This window comes from Echinops telfairi, unplaced genomic scaffold (genome assembly GCF_000313985.2).
Source record: "Echinops telfairi isolate 266 unplaced genomic scaffold, ASM31398v2 ScPeMD7_25;HRSCAF=90, whole genome shotgun sequence".
Taxonomy (NCBI): Eukaryota; Metazoa; Chordata; class Mammalia; order Afrosoricida; family Tenrecidae; genus Echinops; species Echinops telfairi.
In genome coordinates this window covers 33,085,482-33,104,300 of record NW_022103922.1, presented here as the reverse complement: position 1 = coordinate 33,104,300, position 18,819 = coordinate 33,085,482, and the positions used below count along the sequence as shown (strand labels likewise).

At 47.3% G+C, this 18,819-nt stretch overlaps 1 protein-coding gene across 7 annotated transcripts in view; it reads right to left on the bottom strand.

The window, feature by feature from the left end:
- Nucleotides 1-14,521: 14,521 nt before the first annotated feature.
- The window catches only part of UNC13B (unc-13 homolog B), a 217,106-nt gene continuing 212,808 nt past the window's right edge, over nucleotides 14,522-18,819 (bottom strand). For 5 of the 7 annotated variants that reach the window (XM_045289169.1, XM_004712397.3, XM_045289167.1 and 2 more), the window contains 4 exons: nucleotides 17,549-17,605; nucleotides 16,257-16,349; nucleotides 15,991-16,150; nucleotides 14,522-15,823 (listed from right to left, as the gene is read on the bottom strand). In XM_045289169.1, the coding sequence (XP_045145104.1) occupies nucleotides 15,538-15,823; nucleotides 15,991-16,150; nucleotides 16,257-16,349; nucleotides 17,549-17,605 (596 nt within the window). In that variant the 3' untranslated portion in view covers nucleotides 14,522-15,537. The remainder of the gene's footprint in view (nucleotides 15,824-15,990; nucleotides 16,151-16,256; nucleotides 16,350-17,548; nucleotides 17,606-18,819) is intronic. The other 2 variants (XM_045289170.1, XM_045289171.1) reach the window with 1 other exon arrangement.

The following is an 18,819-nucleotide window of genomic DNA, read 5'->3' as shown; positions in this document are numbered from 1 at the left end:
GAGAAAGAGATGTTCCTGAAGTGAGTTTCCAGACCCGTAACTGAGAACTGTGGTCCAATGAAAGGATCAGATGGAGCATCATTCTAATCTGTAAATGCCCAGAGGTTCCTCTTGGGTGGAAGTGGCACTGAGCTCAAGTGGCAATTCACCATTCGCTCATGCCCCCATATTTCCATAACCCCTAGTTCTTTACTTATTACGCACTATCTCCTAGCATAGTACTTCTCAAAAGTGGACTACTTGTTTAAAAGACTTGAGAGTCCTAGTGGACAATAGAGATACCTGGCCCCTATACTAGGACCCCTGGTGGCACAATGGGTTAAGTGCTGGACAGTTCAATCCATGGGAGAAAGATGAGATTTTCTGCTCCTGTAAAGATTTATCGTCTCAGAAAGGCAAACCGGCAGTTCTACTCTGTCCAATAGGGTTGCTATGAATCAGAATTCACTCGACGACGGTGGTTTTTTTTGGTTTTGTTTTAGTTTGATTTGCTCCCAATGCTTGCTTAGACTCTGGGGGAGGGATGTCAACGAGTAACCCAATAAGTTCTTAGTCACACTAAATTTTAGGCTACTCATTGTCTTGGGGCCCAAGAGCTAGGGTAATCAGAAAGATACAAAGGGAAAGCTAGCTTCGATAATAATTAGGCTGTAATTGGTGTTAACAAAAACATAGGAAGGGACTGTGAAAGGTGTCATGTCATACCATTGTATTGGAGCAGAGGAAGCTCTTAGAAGCCCATCTAATCTATTTGAGTGGTTTTCTCACATGGCTCTATGGGCCTTAGGAGGTTTACAGTGGGAAATGAGAGATGCGATTGGCAGCTGGAGCTGCAAGTCCAAAAAAGCTAATGCAGAAGCTCTGCTAATATTTATTTGTAATCTGGACTTTCATGTAAGATTTTATCTGAGCGAATGGCTTGGCAGACTTAAAACGAAACAAGACTTTAGCGGCACATGAGGAGTTTAAAACCAAAACTGAAGTCCAGCTTATTTCCCAGTCTGATTAAATCCTATTTGTGGGGTTGGCTTCCAGGCATGGTTATCGTCTCAGGATCAGGTGATCCTAACGTGCATAGTCGAGGTTGAGCACTGCAGCATCCACTTCATTCAGACTTCCTCTCTTGATACGTAGAAAAATAAGGCCCCCAAAATTTAAAGGAGATAAGGACTAGCTGGAGACAGCATTTCTTGGTTTCTTACCCCGTATACGCTACTGTACTCCCCTTACAAATCAGAATGAACAAGTTGTTACTCTAACAGAGAGAACATTCGGGAAAAAATTATTATGCTGCTTCCCACTTACAGACCTGCCTAGAGTGTTTATGAGCACTTCATATATATTCTCTTTGGGATCTTATAAGAACCCTGGCAGTAGGCAGAGCAAAGGCACCCACTCCAGTTTACAGATAAGGAAATCAGAGCTTCATTACATTCGCTCATAGTGGTTTAGAGGTAGGGCCAGAATTTAAAACTCTCAGATTTAGCAAATTATATTTTGCAAGTGTTTGTTAAGTGCCTAGACATTATCTATGCCTTTAACTAGGATATAATCTTCTTGGGAAGAGGCATACAATTAAAATACGACAGTGCCTGACTTAACCTTTAGACCTAGCAGAAGCTGAAAGCTTCCTAGATTGGCTTTGATGACCAAGTCCGGTTCTTGCAAAATTCTATCTGTAGCTTCTAATCGCTTCCTGACCATGACTACTAATCTAGCCAACCCACGAGGCTTGAATATCGCTACTACATATCTGTCTGAAGAAAGCCTGGGCTTTCTACTTGCGTCAAGAGTTGCAGTCTTGGAAACGCACAGGGCGTCTACCCTTTCCTACAGGGTCGGCACCGACTCAGTGGCAGCGATCTTTGAGATATCTCCCACCAAGGATTTTTTAGCCATATGGCCTTGCTTAGATATAATAAAACTATATATACACACACATATGTGTGTATATATAGTTATAAACTATACATATAGTTTATAACTCTCTATATAGAGTTATATATAGTTTATAGTTATAAACTATATATATACATATATATAGCTTTATTATATATCTTAGCAAGGCCATATGGCTAAAAAATCCTTGGTGGGAGATATGGATTGAGTCGTGTCCTCTAAAAGTTTGTTTTGGAGCCCTGACCCCTATACCTAAGGAGCCGGCAGCCCTGGTGGAAAACACCAGCTGCTCCACAGGAGAAAAACTAAGCTTTTACCCCACCGAGTGCTGCAGTCTTGGAAGCCCACGGGGGCAGTTCAATGTCCTATGAGTTGGAACGGACTAGTGGGTAGTGAGTTGTCTGTCTACACCTAAGGGCATCATGTCATTTCGGAATCGAGTTGTCTTTGTTCTGTGAAGGAGGCATGATCAGTGTTTTAGTTCCCATTTTGAGATAGAAAATCATCAGGTTTAGGTACAGAAAAGCCAGCTCACATGGAGGAGAAGAGAGATGCCACATGGAGATCTCCAGGAAATGCCCAGAAGAAAGTAGAAAAGCTGAGACAAGGATGTCCCCCAAAAGTGGGCCCAGAGTCTCCTGTAGAGATGGCACCTGAGTTGGGGCTGCTCCTTGGAAGACAGACAGGGCTTTCGACTCCTGTCAAGCATCACAGTCTTGGGAACGCACCTGGGCACTTCTACTCCGCCCTGTAGGACGGGAGAGGTATGGGCTGGCACTGACTCAAGGCAGTGAGTCTTTTGAAAACCTCGTGGTAGCTCTGTTGCAGCAGCACGAAGAGCTAAGACTGCGACAGAAGAGGCTATGCTCTAAGCTTCTGGCTCAACAGACGTCAGAAAATTTCAACACACACACAGGACCCGCTGGATCAGAAAGGGTGGTCACAAACACAACTACTTCTATTCTTAAAACTACCAGCATTCTTACAGCTGGACAGTTTGCAATTTACAGTATTGAACTTGACTACTATAGCCCAAAGTGGAGAATAACATGCAGAAGACAATATGTATACGTATAATTCGGTGTGGAGAAAGTCACCGATGCACAAGACTATTCAGAGAACTGTCATGAAAGGTTCATCAGATCACAAACTGTTGCCATCTGCATTTTATTACATAAAGGTATTGAGAGAACTTGGATTCTTGCTTATTTGTAGACTGCAAATTAGGCCAAGCATATTCTAGCACAGTTTTTCTGAACGTTTAATGTGTCAAATGGGGGGGGGGGGCAGACTTGTTAAAGCAGATCGCTGGGCCCCACTCCCAGAATTTCTGATTCAGCAGGTCTGTGATGGAAGGTAAGAATTTGCATTTCGTACAAATTCAGGTGTTGCTGATGCTGCAATATGCTGCATATACTCGAATATTAGCCGACCCGAATATCAGCCGAGGCACCTAATTTTACCACAAAAACTGCATTAAAAAATGTGCTGAAAAACTTGGCTTATACACGAGTATATATGAGAGGGACTGGCTTAGCCAAAGGGAGCTCTGGTGGGTGTAGTGGGTTATGTACTGGGCTGCTAACCACATGGTCAGCAGTTCAAAACCACCACCATTCTGTGGGAGAAAGATGAGGCTTTCTGTTCCTGTAAAGATTTGCAGCCTTGGCAACCCCAGGGAGCAGAGACGTAGAGGGACACTATGCACCAGAACAGATTGGGTGGACAGGGAGTGTGTTAGCACAAGCCTCACAAAATGCAAGTTACATGTGGGCACACACACACATGCACAAATGTGTTGTGAATTATGAAAATTAAGTTAATTTTATATGAGTGACTTTGTAGATTATGCGTGACACCCTCCCTACCAACCGCATGGCTGAAAAGAATTCCCTGTCAGGAAGACCTTACGGCTAGAGACCTATGGACACAGTCTACTTGAAAGCACAAAGGAGAGTTGGTGTGGGTGTGAGTTGGTGTGTGGCTGAGAGTTGTTATGGGAGTTGGTATGGGTGTGAGTTGGTGTGGGTGTGAGTTGGTGTGAGTTGGTGTGAGTGAGAGTTGGTATGGGTGAGAGTTGGTGTGGGTGTGAGTTGGTGTGGGTGAGAGTTGGTGTGTGTGTGAGAGTTGGTGTGGGTGTAAGTTGGTATGGGTGTGAGTTGGTGTGAGTTGTTGTGGGTGAGAGTTGGTATGGGTGTGAGTTGGTGTGGGTGTGAGTTGGTATGAGTGAGAGTTGGTATAGGTGAGTGTTGGTGTGAGTGTGAGAGTTGATATGGGTGTGAGTTGGTGTGGGTGAGTTGGTATAAGTGAGAGTTGGTATGGGTGAGAGTTGGTGTGGGTGTGAGTTGGTGTGTGGGTGTGAGTTGGTGTGTGGGTGTGAGTTGGTGTGGGTATGAGTTGGTGTGTGCGTGAGAGTTGGTATAGGTGAGTGTTGGTGTGGTTGTGAGAGTTGGTATGGGTGTGAGTTGGTGTGGGTATGAGGGTATGAGTGAGAGTTGGTGTGGGCGAGAGTTGGTATGGGTGTGAGTTGGTGTGGGTGTGAGTTGGTATGAGTGAGAGTTGGTATAGGTGAGTGTTGGTGTGGGTGTGAGAGTTGGTATGGGTGTGAGTTGGTGTGGGTGTGAGAGTTGGTATGGGTATGTGTTGGTGTGGGTATGAGTGAGAGTTGGTGTGGGTGATGACTGCTCACTGTCACTGGGTTCTCTTACCCACTTCCCAAGGCTTTACTCATGTGTGAATATTAGTGGTAATTATTTTTCTCAGGTAAGACAAATACCATAGATCCTGTCTTCATAAAATTAAATACACACAAGTATCCACATATATTTTACACTAATTTAAGATGTTCGGTTCCTCTCCAGTCAATACACCCTGGATTAAGAATTATCGGTATGATAATTATTCAAAAATCTGTGTCTTTGGCATGTGTTTTTATCCTGAGCTTGAGAAGTACATATCCAATGCTCTTGAACATTGATAATTTTGATACCCCACAAATGCCTGAACATGTACATGTACAAAACTGAACTCATCTGTTCTCTATCTCTCACCGCACCCTCCGAATCTGTGCTTCCTCTTCTGTTTCCAGTGTGTGGTACAGATCGGATCGCCTATCTCGTTGCACAGGCAGAAACGTGAGAGCCAGATCTGACAGCTTCCCCACTCACTCTCCTCTTTGTAACTAATCCTGAGGTTCTGAACATTCTTCCTTTTTAATAGTTAATTCTTAGGGTCACTATAATACAAAGCCAAGAATAGATTTCCACACTAAAAGAAATATTCTTCGAGAGGTGGAAGGGGGAGGGAGGGAAGTCACGGGTTAGCACAGGTTCCCACACTTAGGTGGCTTGTTGTTGTTACGTGCCATTGAATTGGTAGCAGCCCTAACTAAGCACAACAGAACCAAACACTGCCAAGTCCTGTGCCATCTCCCACCCTGGATCTCATATTTGCTACAGCTCCCCTCTCAGGAAAAAAGTTACCCAGCATACCATCACCGTCCTCCATTCCCCTTACCCCTGGCAATGAAAAACTATAATCCAGGATAAAGTATAGGCATCCGCTTTTGCAGCCCCCCTCCTGACCCAGGATCATGCCAGCTCCCCCCAGGAGACAGCATCACCCACTTTGGGAAACAAAGGGCCAGAGGGTAGATGGATGTTAACTTGGGTGAAGGGGAAGGCAATGCACAATATAAGGGTAACCAAAAAATCTTGGAGACAGAGAAGATACTGGAAGGAAAGCTATGAAGTGGCAAAGCTAAGTCTCTCAGCCGGAGTCTTCCTGTCTTACCATGCTGTGATCCTGTACTGGCTAATTAGTGAGTACGAACTATGCTGGCCACGCCCACATTAATCCAGGGGTTTTGATCTGTTCAATGCTGGCTCTTTGTGCCTAGATGAGTACCCGGCCCATACTATGTATGTGCTCATACCATGTTTGTCCGGCAAGACAAACTATGTGGACATGAATTCAATAGAATTTAGAGATTTGCTGAACAGGTGTAAGCAAACTTTTGAGATTTGCTGAACAGGTGTCAGCAAACTTTTGCGATAGAAAAGACGACCCTGTCCTTCACAATAATTTAAAAATTATTCTAGAGCTATAATACATTTTTACACACTAAGTCAGCTTTTTTATAAAGGAAACTATGTAGCTTCATTTTCAATTTTACTTCAGGGCAAAATGTATGTTCACAAAGTGCCACATATGGCTCAAGAGACGCAGTTTGCTGACCTCGGATCTAGAGCAATAGTAATTCCTTAATACCTGCAGGGAATTTTTGCTTTCATGTATATAGGGGTCCGTGTAGTTCTTCTGAGATCAATAAGGCAGGGATTATTAATTTTATTCAATAGATGGAGGAAATTGAGTTTCTGGGACATTAAAAGCCCAAGGTTGCTGCTGAACTGGTTAAATAGCAGATCTGAAGCCAGTACCCCTGTCTTCTGACTCCCGCAAGTCTGTGGAAAAATACCATCATTTTTAAACTTCGTTTTTAATAAAAAAAACAAACAACACTCTTTTGAAGCCTCCTCATATTTCAAAATAATCTCCACCATTTCATGTTGTTTCTTCAGCTTTGCTTTTCTGTTTCTGAGTCTGGGGGAAGGACTCCGGGAGCCACTTGGACTATTCACAACCAATAGGTAGGTGGGTAACACACTCATTGAAAGAGGTGATTGTTGCTTTGGAAACACACTAGTTAAAGGTACTTCTCGTAGAAACCAGGAGAAAGATGAGCTGCTCTACTCCACGAAAGATGTACAGCCTTGGATTCCACCCACCTCCTCCCAAAAGAGCAGGAAAGCCCTTCTATACTATCCTACAGGGCTATTTGAGTCATAATTGGCAGAGAGAGAGAGAGAGAGAGAGAGAGAGAGAGAGAGAGAGAGGGGCAGGCGCTTCTTTGTGTCTATTAGCGATTAGGAGCCGTGGTGGCAGTGTCAGGTGAGTGCTGACTGCTAACTGCAGGCTGGTAGTCCGCACGCATCAACTGCTCCTGGGAGAGACAGGCTCTCTGCTCACATCAAGGTTTGCAGCCTCAGAAACCCTGTATTGGGTCGCTGTGAGTTTGAAATCAACTTGATGGCAGGTGGTTTGGTTCTCTTGGAGACTGAAAAATTAACTTCTATTTCGCATTCGACACAGCCTGCAGACTTATGAGCTCCAGTCTTAATAATGTGAGGCCTGGTGTTTCTCTCAAGGAGCCCTGGCGGTCTAGTGGGTTACATCTTGGGCTGCTAACCACGAGGTCAGTGTTTTGAAACCACCAGCTGCTTAATGGGGTAATGAGGCTTTCTATTCCCATCAACATTCACAGTCTCTGACACCCACAGGGGCAGTTCTGCCCTGGCCAACAGACTCGCTGGGAGTCAGAATCAACGTGGTAGCAGAGTTGAGTTTAGGTCGAATCCCTCAGAGAAGGAACAATCTGTGCTCTGGAGCAAAGCAGGGAGTACCTTAGAGACATCATTTCCCGAAGCAATCAGAGCCATGTCCTTTTCTTAAAAACAAACAAACAAAAACACTTTTCAGGTAGATTTCAACTGACAGACCATTTGATAACCAGGTATTTTTAGGAGATCAAATCTCTCTGTGCCCTTGGCCTGACTGACCCACAAACAGGCAAGGGAATGCTGAATTTCTTCAAGAGCAAAGCACCAGGGAGCCACCCACAGGTCTTTTGCTTGAATTTTCTTGTGAAGGCAACAATCAGATTCCACCCAGTTCTAAGCTAAAAGGATGGCCTCTGATTTTAATCAGAGTATTACAAGAGTGAAAGCTAACGAAACATACAAGGGGACTTCAAACTGTAAAAAGAAATATTCCATTTGAGAATGATGAGGATAACGAATGTAAAAAATGTGCTTTATACAATTGATGTATGTATGGATTGTGCTAAGTTGTATGAGCCCCCAATAAAATAATTTTTAAAAATTAAAAAAAAGAAATATTCCATTCTCTTTTAAATCCACTTTCCACCAACTTTTTGAAGCCCTTTCTGTATCTACAGTTCTATTATTTAAATTTTGTTGAGTTTTGAGAGAAGTTTACATATCGAGTTAGGTTCCCATTCAATAATTTATATGTAAATCACTCAGTGAGTGTTGCTGTGAGGGGCCATCAAGTCAGTTCCAAATCACCTCCCCACGGGCCTTGTGCAAAAGTAAACGCCACCTGGGCGGGCGCCATTATCACAATTGTTCTTCCTGGGTGGGGAGGAAGGGGAAAAAAGAGGAGCTGATACCAAGGGCTCAAGTGGAAAGAAAATGTTTTGGAAATGTTCAATAGCAACATATGCGCAAGTGTGCTTGATGCAATTGAATGATGGGTTGTTATAACATTTGTAAGAGGCCCCCACAATAAAACGATTAATTAAAAAAATACAATACAGTAATGTTTAAGCCACAGTGCCAGAGCAACTATAAAGTATTTTGTTTTACTATAAAACAAACAAAAAATTGTTCTTGTTTGAGCCCATTGTTGCAGCCACTGTTATCAATTCATCCTGCTGAAAGCCTGCCTATTGTTTGCTCCTCTCTACTTCACCAAGCAGGATGCTGTCCAGAGATTGGTCTCTCCTGACCACACGTCCAAAGGACTTGAGTTGAGACATCACCAGCCTTGCCTCTAAGGAGCATTCTGGCTGTACTTCTTCCAAGACCGATGATGTGCAGCTCTTGTGGCCTTCGCTGCTACTGTCACTGTTCTTTGCTAGCACCAGAATCCAAATGCATTCACCGTGCTTCTGTCTTCAGTAGATACCTTCCACATGCATATGAGATGACTGAAAACACCATGGCTGAGGCCAAGTGCACCTTAGTTCTCAAAGGAACATCTTTGCTGGTCCACACTTGAAAGAGGTCTTGTGCAGCAGATTTACCCAAGGCAAAGTGTCCTTTGATCGCTTGAATGCTGCTTCTCTGAGCACTAATTGTGGATCCAAACAAGATGAAATCATTGGCAACTTCAATCTCTTTTCCACTTATCATGATGTTACCTCTTGATACAGTTGTTAGGGTTTTGGTCTTCTTTGCATTGAATTGTAATCCATACTGAAGGATTGGAGGAAGGCTTATTCACAATCTGTGATGTGCAGATGACACAACCCTGCTTGCTGAAGTGAGGAGGACTTGAAGCATTTGCTGATGAAGATCAAGAATTAGGTTTAAACAACACATACTAACAATGCCAACTAACGCTGAATGACTAAAAACATGAACTGGTTTTGTTTACAAAAATCATGTGTGTTGGGTCGGATTCCGATGATTTATTTGAGCTCTGACGCGAATTTTTCTCAACATCTCGTGTCGAAACTCGGTTATGTCAGGTACTGATGTGGTCGAGTACCAGGGTTCTACTATATAGTCCCAAACTATGAAATCCCAAAAACCAATCTTGGAAAGTGCTTGGTGATGCCTGTAGACTAGAGAATCTGTATTTGTGTCTCCCAGGACTGGATATGCCCGCACTCATGTAAATACAGGGACCCATAGGTACTTCCAAGGAGCTCTGCAGAGACTATTGGGTGAGCACAAGGTCGGTGGTTCACAACCCCCAAGCCGAATTGGAAGGTAAAAAAAGGCTATCTGCTCCTATAATGATTTACAGCCTGTGAAACTCTATCTAGAGTTGCAGTAAGTCAAAACTGACTTGATGGCAGTGGGGTTGTTTGTTGCCCCCCTCCACGCCCCCAGTCATAAAGATACTTTCAAGGAGCTTCCTTGGCACAGTGGTTAAAGCGGTTGGCTCTAATCAAAAAGGTTGGGGCTTCAAAAACATCAGGCCCACTTGGGGAAAAGTGGTGGCAGTCTGCTTTCATAAAGATGGGCGGCCTTGGAAACGCTAAAGGTTCTCCAAGTCAATGACAACAGGTATAGATACTTGTATCAATTCTTATCTATTACATCCCTGTGCCTGCTCATATACCCACATGCCCCTCTCTCTCCGTATGTGCTTGAGCACTCAGTTTTACTTGGGTTGTGCTGTGCTCACCACCCCCACATTGGGCGCCACTTTCCCCATCACCAAAAGAAAGTAACAAGCCTCTCTGATCTAAAGTGTACGTGCCCCATGCCATCCTCTCCCTAGTAACTGCCAGTGAATACTGGGCTGCCTCTGTATATCTATTCTTCTTTACTGATAAAAGAGAGATCATACAACATTGGCCCTCATCGGCTTATTTCAATTAGCATTTTATCTTCTAAGTCTATCCATAGTTTAACATATTTGGCAGACTCACTGTTGCCCTTGATGGCTGCATAGTATTCTATGGGGCATATGTACCACAATTTGCTTATCCAGTCAACCATTGCTGGGCACTTCAGCTGTTTCCATTACGAGCATTTATTATTGTGAACAAAGTAACCATGAACATATGTGTATGTGTGTGTATATACATACACATATATATATATGTTCTTATTATTTTTAGATCTTTAGGGTATATACATAAGGGTGGAATTGCTGGACCACACAGTAATTCCCCCTCACTTGTCTGTCAGTTTGTTGCACTGTGGTGGCTTACGTGTTTCTAGTGATGGGGGGACACATGCTAACTTGGATGAAGATGACGGCAATACATTACAAGAGGAGCTTGGCAAAACATGATGGTGGCAGGGAAAGAGACTGGGAGGAGTGGAAGAGGGAGAGCAATGAGAGAAATGCTGTCATCACACCCCTGCAATAATGGTGATCTACAAGTGAGTGTATAGGCAGACATGCAGGCTAGACTGGCATGGGAGGGAGAGTTAACCCCCCCATCCCCGCTATATATATGTGTGTTTTATATATATAGTGTATGTGAAAGCGAGAGATTTAACAGAGGATATTTGCACATGTATAGTTATCTTTACTGTAAATACACTCATGAATGCGGTGAAGCATGCAGGGAAAATTTTTTTGAGAATTTCTTAACTAAATACCTCGAAGAAATGAGTTGCTGAGCCTGGAGGCCAGGGCATGCCTCAGGGGACACCAAGAACAGTTGGCAGAACATGGTCCATCAAGACAATGTTCTGTCCCCGACTTTGGTGCGTAGCAAGTAGTGTTAAAGGCTCATGAGTGGCCACCTAAGGTTCAACTATTCTTCCCTGTCCAGGGCAAGAATTATGAAAATCAAACTCTCACTGCCATCACTCCCAACTCATCGAGTGAGATGGAAACAATTCAAATGGACCAATGAACCAAATGATCATTAGTATCTATGACCCTGAGACCAAACGAATTAGGGGGTACCTGACTACCACTACCAACTGCTTCGAAAAGGTTCACATCCCTCGTTGGAGTGGGAGAAAATTGTGCAACAGAAGTAAAAATTAACCTGGCTTTTCGATTGGTTAGACTGGTGGAAACGGAGACTCTGGTCCTTGGCTGCCCTTTAGGTCTGGAACGAGCTTATCTCTATGGCTCAATTGTCAGCCAAACAATTGACAGGTCTATAAGGGGACAATGATACTAAGGAGGTATGCACACCTTAGAATCATCAACCGTTTGAGATCAGAGAGCAGCATTTATCCATGGGCAACCTGAAGAAGGGTTAAAAAGGAGGTGGAATGGAAACTGGGAACAGGGAGGAAGTGGGATAAATGGTGTTATATTGAGGGGATTGCAATGAAAGAGATGAAACAACATGTCTATGGATTGCTGAATGTAAACCTGATGATGTGCTCTGTAAACTCTCATGATGCATGATACTAAGCTAACAAAAAGATCACGGAAAATTTCCCTGAACTTTTTAAAAGTTCCCTATTTGTGTCTATGGTCAAACCAAACTCACTGCCATAGAGAGAATAGCACCTCGGGGGTTCTGAGGCTGTAGGTATTTACAGGAGCAGACAGCCTCAGCTTTCTTCCTCAAGCAGTTGCCAGTTCAAAGGGTTGAACTTGTGGGGAGCAGCCCAAACCAGGATTCCTTGGTGGCGATCCAGTATGCTTGAAATATCCAGCCTCTTTTGATGCGTTACCACTAGGCGCTCATACTGTTGGCTCTGAAAATTGGCCAGATGTCCTACATCAGGGGCCATAAGCACAAATGCCAGGAAACAATGCAAAGTCCAGGCAGGAAAACTAGGAGTGGTAGAATCTGTAATGTACCCTAGTGGATTAAACAGTTGCCTCTCAGCTCCAAGCTCCATTTGCTTTGGGAGGATATGAATGAAGAGTTAGCAGATCTTCTGATTTTTTTCTAAAACGTTGGAAATCTGCATTAAAATTTTTTTTGAACCCTGGTTTTAAAAAGTTAACTATTCATTACAATGTGCAAGCCTTAATGCAAACCACGGTGGTCAGCCAGTCTTGACTTTTACTAGCCGAGTAAGTCTGAGACCCTGGATGAGGAAAAACAGCCAGAGGGCCAATTTCAAGTCAAATATGAGAGAAACTTCATGGCTTCTCAGAGAATCTGGACAATGCCGGGAATGTGGATAATTGGAGTTAATAGGAATGGGCCTCATCCGGGGACCTGGCTCTCTGCTTCCAGGGGAACTAGAAGAGCGTGTGCCTTGTGTGAGTTGCTGCGAGGTGAAGACCCCCTTTGCTCGGTCCCGGGCAAACAAAGCGCCTCGTCCCCACTGCCTTGGCAACCTGCGGACTCAAGGCGAAGGGGCAATAGCTCGGGGGATGCTGGGAGAGCAGTTTATGAGACAGTAGAGGGATGGAAACGCAGGGAAGAGCACTAACGTTAGGAGTGTGAAAGGTCGGGAGGGCAGTGACCACCTCTCCTCGGGCGCGCCCTCTGGGCACCTCATGCTCACCATCGCCACACAGCCACCGACTCCAGCGACGTCCATCTTAACGCACCTTTATGCGCAGGCGCCGGAGAGCACAGCTCCACCTCCTATTCGCTCCTTCCCCACGAGCCCGCCTCCGACTCCGCCCACCGCGAGCCCGCCCCGCCCCCAGCCCCTCCCAGCTTCCCTGCCGCTGTCGGCCTGCGCACGAAGTGCCCGCCACTGGAGACGAACTTTTCAGACCACAAGCTGATGTGGGGACCAGACCAGTAAATTAGAACTGCCTAGCGAGCTGTGCCTTGCGGCTAGGGTTGGGTCTTAGAGGTTTCTAGATGTCAAAGCTTGGGGGCCGGGTGGGGGTCAAGACTTCCGAATATTCCAACAAAGGGCTTAGAGACCGACGACGCAGAGGGCTTAGGGCTCACGGCTGGTGTTGGGGCCACCGGATGATGGGACACGAATAGGTGGTGGGGCTGCACTGCCTTGGGAGGGTCTGCGTGTCAGCCTGGGGTGGGGCGCTCTAGCTGGCTAGCTTTTCCAGGAAAGTCCAGGAAAGTGACAGACTAGTGAGCGTGAAGGGCACGGTGAAGGTCATCCAGACCACTGAAAGACAAAGGAAAGCGACCAAATGCGGCAGTGCGGCTCCAGAGGCGATCTGGAGGTAGAAATGATCGGTGACTGGTTTGGTATGGGCAGGAAGGAAGAGGTTTGAAAGGGGCTTGGCAACTGAGTTGGGAGGATTTGTGTAGCATGCAAGTGTAAATACAGAACTGAGAAAACGAGGAGGGGAAAGCACGTGGGAGAAGCAGTAGGTTAAGCATTCTGCTATCCATCAAGGTCAGTGGTTCAAACCCACCAGTGGCTCTCCGGGAGAAAGATGTGGCTGCCTGCTCCCAGAAAGACCTAGCCTCAGAAACCCTAAGGGGCAATTCCACTCTGATGGCGATGGGCGTGGTAGTAGGTAGTGGAAGTGTGCCTTCTTCGCCCCACGGTGGGGCTAGAGCAGGCTGAGAAAGTAGGTGAGCGCTAGCTTTCTGGCTTTACCTTGTCTGACGCTGTGGCAGAGAAGCCTCACTTTTACCTTGCTTCCTCTGCTGAGAGGACACTTTCTACCCAAGCTCTTCTTCTTTGAATAACGCTTGAATGAACTGGCCAATGTGCAATCTCCGTGCCTAGCCCTCTGTGTCCTGTTTGTGCCAGCCACAGCCCTCGGCCAAGCCTTGGGGGCACCTCTGTTCCCCGAGACCTCACTCCACCTTTGTTGTCCTCATAACCCAGGCAGTGGTCTGGCTTCTAGCAGTCTGGTGGGTCTATACAAAGACAGAGATTGTGTGGGCTGGTTTTCACCAACACTTGTTCTCAGCTCCTGCTTTTGAGTTCTGCAGGCAGCCGATGCCCTAGGCCCTGTATCTGTTACTGGGTTTGGTGGTCTCTGGTAAAAATCGCTCTCTTATTACTTGGTGTTTATTTAGAGCTGCTATAGGGGCAGAAAGGGAAGGTGATGTGGCAGGTGGCCACAGGCCCACTGTCTGGCACTAGGTAGGCTAGTCCTTTCTGTGGCTCTCCACATTTCAGAATGACCAGACCCCAGAGGTTGCTATAAGATAATTTATTACAGCCTAGCCTATAATTTCCTGTAACAATGGCACATACAATAATTAACAATAGATGCTTGGTTTCTTGTTTCATGTAATGGCCAGTACGACTGTGGATAATGCTGATTTCCTCAGGACATCCAGGAATCTGCTACCAAGGAAATCCAAAGGCTGTGCCACCTTGCTGAGAGCAAGGGCTGGGCAGTCCATACGACCCCTCAAAGGGTTTGCCTCAGACCTCTTGGGGAGTGTGGAGTCCGTGCCCGCCCGCCCTCCCACCCCAACCCCCCCAGCTCCAGCCAGCCTGCACAAAGGGGCTAGCTTCCAAGCTCCTCTGGAGGGATGAACATCTGTGGAGGGAACAATAGCTGACCCAGGTGCCAAGGAGAGTCCAAAGCCCAGATTCTTTCCATAAGGTGGAGGGCAGCCCAAAGCCAGAGGCCGAGTGAAGAGGCCCTGTTCTACACGGGTCCACAGTTTTTGACTTTGTTCAGTCCTAGCTGAGAAAGGCATGTAACCTCTCTCCTGGCTCCTTCAGCTCAACCTCAGGCAGAGGCCATAGCAGCAGTACCCCTCCCCTGCCAGACAGGAGGGAGGTCGAGGGGGCTCCTGTGCAGAGGCTCCTGCCGCTGGGGCTCAACTGAGGATCCTGCTCAGGTCTCTGAAGCACCATGTGAGCCTGACTGCTCATGACGGATAGCATCTGGGAGGTGGGTTAGCACAACTCAGTTCTGGAAGGCATCTTGTTCAGTTTCAAAGCCTTGTTCACACTGGAGCCACACAAGACCGGTGGATTCTGCTCAAGGGACCGTCTGAATTCTATCCTCTGGACCTGCCCACACTCCATCCGGACCACAAGGCTCAAATGGTATCTGTAGGCTCAACTGACTACGCAGCCGACCAGGCACAAGCTCCAGGACTCCTACACCTGTTTGTCTGATGATGGGTACCTATGTGTCTAATTGGATGCAGTGTGCTAGGGTGAGTGGCTAGAGAAGGCGTAGAGTGGAGGGGCATCTACCAAGAATGGCTGACAGTCAGCAATGCCTGTTCCTCTCTCCGTAGAAAAATCTCTTTGTGGTAGCCTCCACAGCCCAGCTCTTAGCACCACTGGCCCGCTAGTCAGGGGTTCACGGCCCTTTCTGGGAAAAGCCAGACCCTCATCACCCCCAAACTGCCTTAAATAACCTTAACTGAAGGAGTCAGCCTCTTGACTAGAAGGACCCTAAGCTGGCTACGTAGCGAACTCCCAATGGCCCTGATTTGTGGAAGTAGTGTTGCCTGCGTGGCACCGGGGACCTAAGGCGCTCTCAGCTCCCCTCCTCTGTGGACCGGGATTCCGATTTGAGCTTTACAAACTCTCGGGCCACCTCGTCATTGCTCCTCTGAGACAGAATCCGGAGAATGGTCATGCCCGTCTCATCCATGTGGATCTTCCGGCCCAAGGGGCACCAGCAGGCACAGCTGCCCTTGGCGGCCACATCCCTCAGTGGCATCACAGCCAGGCCCAGCACACGATCCTCCCGGGCAAAGCAGTAATCCTTCACGCATATCTGCAACTCATAGCCCTCTGGCCCCTCTTCGTTTCCCAGGAGGCTGTGAGCACAGGGAAACAGATGGGAGGCAGGAGCTGAAGGAGGTTTCAACCGAGTTTACCCCAGCCTGCTATCCATCCCATCCCACCCATCTCCTCTGCGGTCTCAACTCCCAGGTTACCCACCACCCCTCCCCAGGTCCTGTTGGCCCTCCACCCCATAACTTACAAGTGAAATGTCTCATTGTACTTGGGGGTCCAGTTGTTGCTTTTGGATTTGGTTGTGAACTTCCTTTTCTTATCACTCTGGTGGGGGCCGACCATGGTCACTTCCACAAAGGGCCGGAACATACCAGCTGTCTGCCACTTAAGGTCATTAGCAGCTACCACTGCCAAAGAAGGAAAATTGGTGGGGGATATTTGAACCCGGTGGGTATTCTGTTTGGAGGAAGGCTGAGCTGGAAAAGTCAGAGCGTGTGACTGCATGCCACTCACCTTTCACTGTGACCTTGTGCTCCCCGGTACCAGGGTGTGTAAACAAGTCCACCTGAATAGAGACTTCCCCCACAGGGTCGTCCACACCAGACCCTGAGGGACAAAAAGGTCAGGTGAGTCCCTCATTAGGAACTGCAGGACTTCAGGCAAAACTGATGAGTTAGGAGGCTACCACCCTCCACCCTAAAGCAAGAGGCAAGGCCGCAGAGTAACCACAGGTCAGGAGGCAACAGGAGAAGGGAAAGAAGTGGGGAGAGGTGAGGCTATCAAAGTTAGTCTGAGAGCTTATGCAGAAATTCTTAGAAGAATAAACCGGGGGCTGAGAAGGGGCGGGGAAGTGAGCACTAGAACTGAAGGTGATGACACAACTCATTTTAAGGGCGATTTAAGCATGGGGGGGAAAATAGAAAATGTTCTGAAATTGATTGTGGTCATGATTGTACAATTCTTGATATGACTGAACTATTGAATTGGGTGATATGTGGATTAAGTGCCAATAAAACTGCTAAAAAAACTCCAAACCCCAAATAACCAGGACTCTCAGGATCCCCGAATGGTTCCTCTCTCCTAAAGATGCTGGAGAAGGACAGCACTGTTACCCTGGTACATCTGGGAACTACGTCCCCCCTTTGGGCCATCTAGTGCAGTGGTTCTCAACCTGTGGGTCTCAACCCTTTTGGAGGGTGGAACGACCCTTCCACAGGGGTCACCCGATTCCTAACAGTAGCAAAATGATAGTTACGAAGTAGCAACGAAGATAATTTTATGGTTGGGGGGGCCACCACAACATGAACTGTATTAAAGGGTTGCTGCACAAGGAAGGTTGAGAACCACTGATTCTAGTGGAACAACGTAGTTCCCTTCTAGCTGAAAGTAGCCCACTGCCTGGCCTAGGATTTCTGCCTGGGAGGCCGCCCTTTGCACTAAGTGCTTTGTCCTACTTAAACCTGGAGCCTTCCACAGAACGGCCACTTAACGCCAAACGCTGGAAAGAGCCAACATGCAGGGCAACCTTCCGCAGAGGCCCCTATGGCTTTGATGAAAACCCCGTTACACCGCCGCTCCCCGTACCAAACTCTTCTTTGCGCAGGCAGAGCGTTCTGAGGGCAGGATTGTGGTTACTCTCCTTGAGCTGCCAGAAAACCTCTCCCATCTCTAAAAGTTGGGATAGAGCCTTTGAACCTTGGGACCTCCTTCCCCGCCCCTGCCCCCAACACGAAGGGCTTAACTCTAATTCACAGGGGAGTCGACTCGCTCATGTCAGATTCACATCTGCACAGGACACAACCTACCCTTTTCTGGTCGAATGTCCTCGTTAGCAGTGAACCTAATCCCCTTCCCACCATGTACTGAGTGGGCACAGGCATGCCAAGGGGTAGTAGCAGCAGCAGAACAAAGAGAGAAGAGTCAGTTAGAAGTCTCAGGAGTTCACAGCCATGCAGAGCAGCTCTCCACCAGTCCCGAGGAGCACGGAGGCAGGGGTGAGGCGGGGAGAGGAATCCATGCCTGGCTGCTGTCGGTTAATCTCCAGCGTTTGGAGAGCAACCAGATCAAGGGCAGAAGAGCAGACAGAGAGGGGGTCTGAGATCAGGGGGGCAGACGAGAGGCCGCGGGTTCTGATTTCCTGAGCCCCTCAATGCTGCCGCGAGAGGCAGAAAACAAGCACAGACACAGTGGGATTCTGCCTGTACCATGACTCTTACTGGAAAGCCCCACCATGTCCATATATATAATCCCCGGCCCAACCTCCTTCTCAGCTCTTAAAGCACAATGCTTCTAAAAAGCCCAAACCCGAGGACAAAGCCTCTGCAGGTGCACAGCCCTGTGAAAGTTGCCCTGTCCCCTCATAGCTGTTTCTGGTCTCCCACCTTCCCACCCTAGACTGGAGCGAGACAGATAGGGAAGACGGAGTAGCACTGCTGGCCTCTTCCACTTCTCCCCTCCCTCTCCCCGGCTTCGCTGCCCAGATCCCTCTTCCCGTCCAGGTCAGCTCTGTGTTCAGACCCCAACTCAGTAAGACCGAAGCCCGCCCTCTCCCTCCACCAGGTTCTCTCTCCCGGGCGGGTGGCAGTTCCAGGTTTCTTTGGACAAGCAGTCTCTGAAGATCCCTCCTGGGGTGGCCTTGCTTGAGGGTCAGGGCCAGAATCTCAGGCTGAGCCCCTGGCAGGAGGGGGCGATTCAGAGGACTAGAAATCTCTGGACCACTGCCAGGGTCCCTATCCATTAGCACAACACACGAGACGGGCCCGCAGCTCTGCCTCAGGAGCTGCGCCCTTTCCTACCCTCTCCCATGGTTGGCCTCTCAGTCACCACACAGGCGACACAGAAGAATCTTTTCTCTCTCTGCAGGACAACTTCCTGACAAAGCTTCCAAAGCTATGAACCTCCCTGAGTGTCCCAACTAATCATTTCTAATACTTCTTCATGGATTTGCCCTCTTCTTATTCCAAACCAGGCTCCTGGAGTTCACCATAAATGTGCTGGTCCGGTGAGGTCTGGGAGAGAAAGCACAGGCTTACTCGCAGGCTTTTATGATTCCCCAAGGAACCTCGGTAGTCCCGTT